This window comes from Camelina sativa, chromosome 6 (genome assembly GCF_000633955.1).
Source record: "Camelina sativa cultivar DH55 chromosome 6, Cs, whole genome shotgun sequence".
Classification (NCBI taxonomy): Eukaryota; Viridiplantae; Streptophyta; class Magnoliopsida; order Brassicales; family Brassicaceae; genus Camelina; species Camelina sativa.
Window position 1 is genome coordinate 21,627,123 of NC_025690.1, and position 4,097 is coordinate 21,631,219.

The 4,097-nt window shown below is 32.9% G+C and overlaps 1 protein-coding gene and 1 long non-coding RNA gene across 3 annotated transcripts; one reads left to right on the forward strand and one right to left on the reverse strand.

Annotated features, from left to right (window-relative positions):
- Positions 214-1,856, forward strand: LOC104699330 (probable dual-specificity RNA methyltransferase RlmN). Of its 2 annotated transcripts, none has more exons than XM_019246999.1 (5): positions 214-349; positions 569-672; positions 898-1,037; positions 1,127-1,263; positions 1,381-1,856. In XM_019246999.1, the coding sequence occupies exons 1-5, from the start codon at positions 284-286 to the stop codon at positions 1,549-1,551; spliced, it is 618 nt and encodes a 205-aa protein (XP_019102544.1). In that variant the 5' UTR covers positions 214-283; the 3' UTR covers positions 1,552-1,856. The 2 variants fall into 2 exon arrangements, with proteins under 2 accessions (XP_019102544.1, XP_019102545.1); XM_019247000.1 differs by lacking the exon at positions 214-349 and adding an exon at positions 356-484.
- LOC104792791 lies at positions 2,136-3,001 on the reverse strand. The gene is made up of 2 exons (XR_769111.2): positions 2,772-3,001; positions 2,136-2,699 (listed from the first exon to the last, which is right to left on the reverse strand). It is a non-coding gene; the product is annotated as an uncharacterized LOC104792791 (long non-coding RNA).

The window sequence follows — 4,097 nt, forward strand, 5'->3', positions numbered from 1 at the left end:
TTTTTTTTTGGCAATCACATAATGTAAATTTGAGAAATAACAAGATTGTTAATCACAGATTTACAATTATTACTAGTAACAGTCTATTGATCTGATCGTAAACGTCTTATCATAGAGAGGCATAAGTGTTAAGAAACAGATGTTTGTTCCCACTTGAGAGACCCGGGAGAAGAATTCTTAGTAAAAAATGTAAATGTGGCTTTTGTTTACAAGTGTAATTTTAAATGTCTAGGTGTTGGCTATTGAAGACGTGTTCAAGCATAGGGTGACAAATGTGGTTTTCATGGGAATGGGTGAGCCGATGTTGAACCTAAAGTCAGTGCTTGATGCTCATCTTTGTATGAACAAGGTAAGCCATTCTTGCATTTTGACATTGTTCTGTGTAGATATAATTGAAGTTCTTGCTAAGTATCTAGGCACTGTAAATTAATTGGCAAGTCAACAAAAAGACTTGACCGTTAAAAAATCATGTTGCTGTGCACAAGTATATGATTTTATTTCTCTGCATAATTGTAAAACAATAAGACATAGCACTCACTTGACAGCAGTATGCTTTTCATTTACTTAGGACATTGAAATCGGGCAACGAATGATTACAATATCAGCAGTAGGTGTTCCAAACACAATCAAGAGACTTGCCTCTCATAAGCTTCAGTCGACCTTAGCTGTCAGGTGCGTCCTCACTTTCTGGTTTTATTCATGTGATTCATGTGTTGGTCAAAAACTAAAATGATATTTTCTACTTTACTCAGCATTCTTAGGTCAACATACCTCAAACATATCATCAATTCTTAATTTCTAATCATGTAACATATGCTCTGTGATCGGTCACATCTTAATGATATTAGTGTTTTCATATTATTTACTTTCTCTTGAGCTGTTCTTTTGGTGAATCAGCTTACATGCGCCAAATCAGAGTCTCCAGGAGAAAATTGTACCAAGTGCCAAGGCTTATCCGCTAGAAGCAATTATGAAGGATTGTCGTGATTACTTCCAAGAAACAAATAGACGAGTCTCCTTCGAATATGCCCTTCTAGGTGTGTGAGACTTGCAGTAAACAATTTTTTTCTGTTTTGTCTCCCACATTATATTACCTAATATAAGTTTTAAAATTGATATGATGCAGCTGGTGTCAATGACAAAGTTGAGCATGCGGTGGAACTCGCAGAGCTACCCCGTGAATGGGGTAAAACTTATCACGTTAACTTGATACCTTACAACCCGATAGAAGGATCAGAGTACAAGCGACCTTACAAGAAAGCGGTATGTTACTAAACCATTAAGCTCAAGCATTCGGTTTTTGCTATTTGAATTTAGAACCTCATTAAATAAATACAAATAAAAGTTCCTTAAATAGCTTATGTTAAACCAAATGTGCAGGTCCTAGCGTTTGCAGCTGCATTGGAGTCACGTAAGATAACTGCCAGCGTCAGGCAAACAAGAGGACTTGATGCAAGTGCTGCTTGTGGTCAGCTGAGGAATAAGTTTCAGAAAAGCCCTGTAATTGCTGTGACGGATAGTCAGCCAGATGCAGAAGCTGTCGCGTCTTGATGACCTGGATTGCACAAATCTCTGGTTTTGCCATTAGATGGCTCTGTTCAACTTTGTTTTGAAAAGTAGACAGGCATGACTCAATGACGGAAAAGTGAAAGTTGTCTTTAAAGGTTTGGTCGGTCATTACAGCTGGGGATGAGGAGATTGAAGCGCACGTTTGAGAACCGACGACTTTGACATTAGTTTTATATGTCTTGGCCTATACGTTTGTGATGTGATGTATACTTTGGTTTATTATAATTGTGACGAGGAAGCCAAGTTAATAATGTTATCCAGTGAATGATATTAACAGATATCAGCTACATACACATTTTAAATACATGACATGAATTATCATTTTTTCTCCTTAACACGAATATAATGACCATCAAGGGAGTATGATTCTTGATAAGTTTTGGAACGGGTAAAATATATAACTTGTCTAATTGATTGGAAGGTGAAACCAGAAGCAATGATAAACATAAATTATGCAAGACAAATGTTAAAAATCATTATAAAAACCAGAAGCAATGATAAACATAAATTAAATTGCAAGACAAATGTTAAAAATCATTATAAAAACAAAAATTACAAAACAAATGTTTAAGTTACAATTTTCTTTTTGCATATACTGAAATATAATTATTACAAAGACTCGACGGATCTACACCAGAGATATTAATGTGAAACATGCGATTGATAAGGGATGGTGAAAACTCAAACATCTTACCCCAGATGTAGATTTGCATTAAAGTGACTGATATAAGTAATTGTATCAACAATTGTTCCTCCCCACATAATTAGAAAAACGCATTTATTTAAAAATTATTCCTACAAAATTTATAGATCTATTTTGCATATCCTGAAATATGTTCATTTCTTTTTCTAAATTATATTTAGAATAAAAAACCATTACGATATGTTGAACTTAGAATTCACTATGTTGGACTTAGAATCCGCTATGTTGGACTTAGAATGGTGAATGGTTAGATGTAAGTAAATGGAAAATTCGCTTGGAGAGAAAAATCACAACAAAACCTTGTTGGTTCATCTTGGAAAGGGATCTCAATACTCCGATGAGACCAAAAACAATCGGGACGGACAGGACAAAAGAGATACACGGCTGGTGAAAATTGGGCCCCAACATGGAAAATAAGACCATGAACCTATAAGACAAAGACCATGTTTTAGATGGCGCTCGGCTCAGTAAACAAAAGAAAATAAGTAGATGAAAGTACCTTTCTATAAGACAAGACCATGACTCGATCTAACGGCGGGATCTGATCTTAGAACTCATCTCTGCTTTTGTGTCAAAATGGAGTTACAGATCGTACTTGCAGATCTAGACGGCGCTCAAGTTTTAATTTGTAAATTTGACGTCAGGCTTTGCCGTTTTAGGTTTATGTTTGTTGTGGGAGGTCGAGAGTTGGGTTTATATAGTCCCAAGGTAAGGTTTCCTTGTGGATACCTTAATTTTTTTTTATATGTAAATAGTACAAATGCCTTTTTTGATGAAACTGATGTACTGTATTTTTATATCATTTAAAGTTGGATATATTTTGTAAAAGCTGTTTGGTTATGTATATTTTTATAATTGGAAAAAATATATTGATTCTTGACTTTTTAGAAGTAAATATTTGAAAGTTATGCATACAATATATCTTGAGAATATCTATGTTTATAAAAAAAAAAGTATATCAAGAAAAAAGGAAACAAGTTAATATTTATATAACTGGTAAAATAATATTTTGACTATTAATTTTTTCAGAAGAATGAAACTTTGAAAAGAATATCTATATTTATATAAAAGGTAATATATATCAAGAAAAAAGGAAAAAAATAATCTTTTTTGTTTTGTAATTTATTCTTTATTTGAATAACTCTTTCTTGGTTTCTCCGCTTCTCTCAATTTGAAAGGAGTAACTTTATATTTTATAAAACAAAATATTCATATTAGTTTGTTCGTAACAGATGCTAGAATCCATACATTTCACTTTTTATCATATACAATATAATTTATTTACCATATACAAAATATAACACTTTTTACCATATACAATATATAACGGATGCTAAAATCCATACATTTGGACTTTTTACCATATGTGTGTGTCCAGTGTTATATTTAGCTAAACTCCAAAATCCAAAGCATTTCAAAATAATAGTAAATCCAGATATTAATTTTTTAACTAGATGTTCTAACTCGGAAATAAAGGATCTAGTGAGTTGACACAATCATGAAGCTTTCCTAATTAGGTGAAACATATATTGTAAAGATTGGTCTTTCTTTATTTGCTGGATAATAACCGGTGGTCACTGGTTAGTGTGGTTAATGTGAAATTCCATATCATTTTAATCCTGAGTAATTTATTTTTCGTCCTCCATGCTCCACCATTACTTTAGGATTGCATCTTCGTCTTAGATAGATCAATTTTGTTTGTTTTATTGAATTTTTATTTGGGTTATAGTATGATTCTAAATCCATGATTCGGTGGCATTGGTTTCTAAGCTCAGAGATTCTAATTTGATTTTTACCTTTGATGCCGTTCAAATGCTTGTTTGAT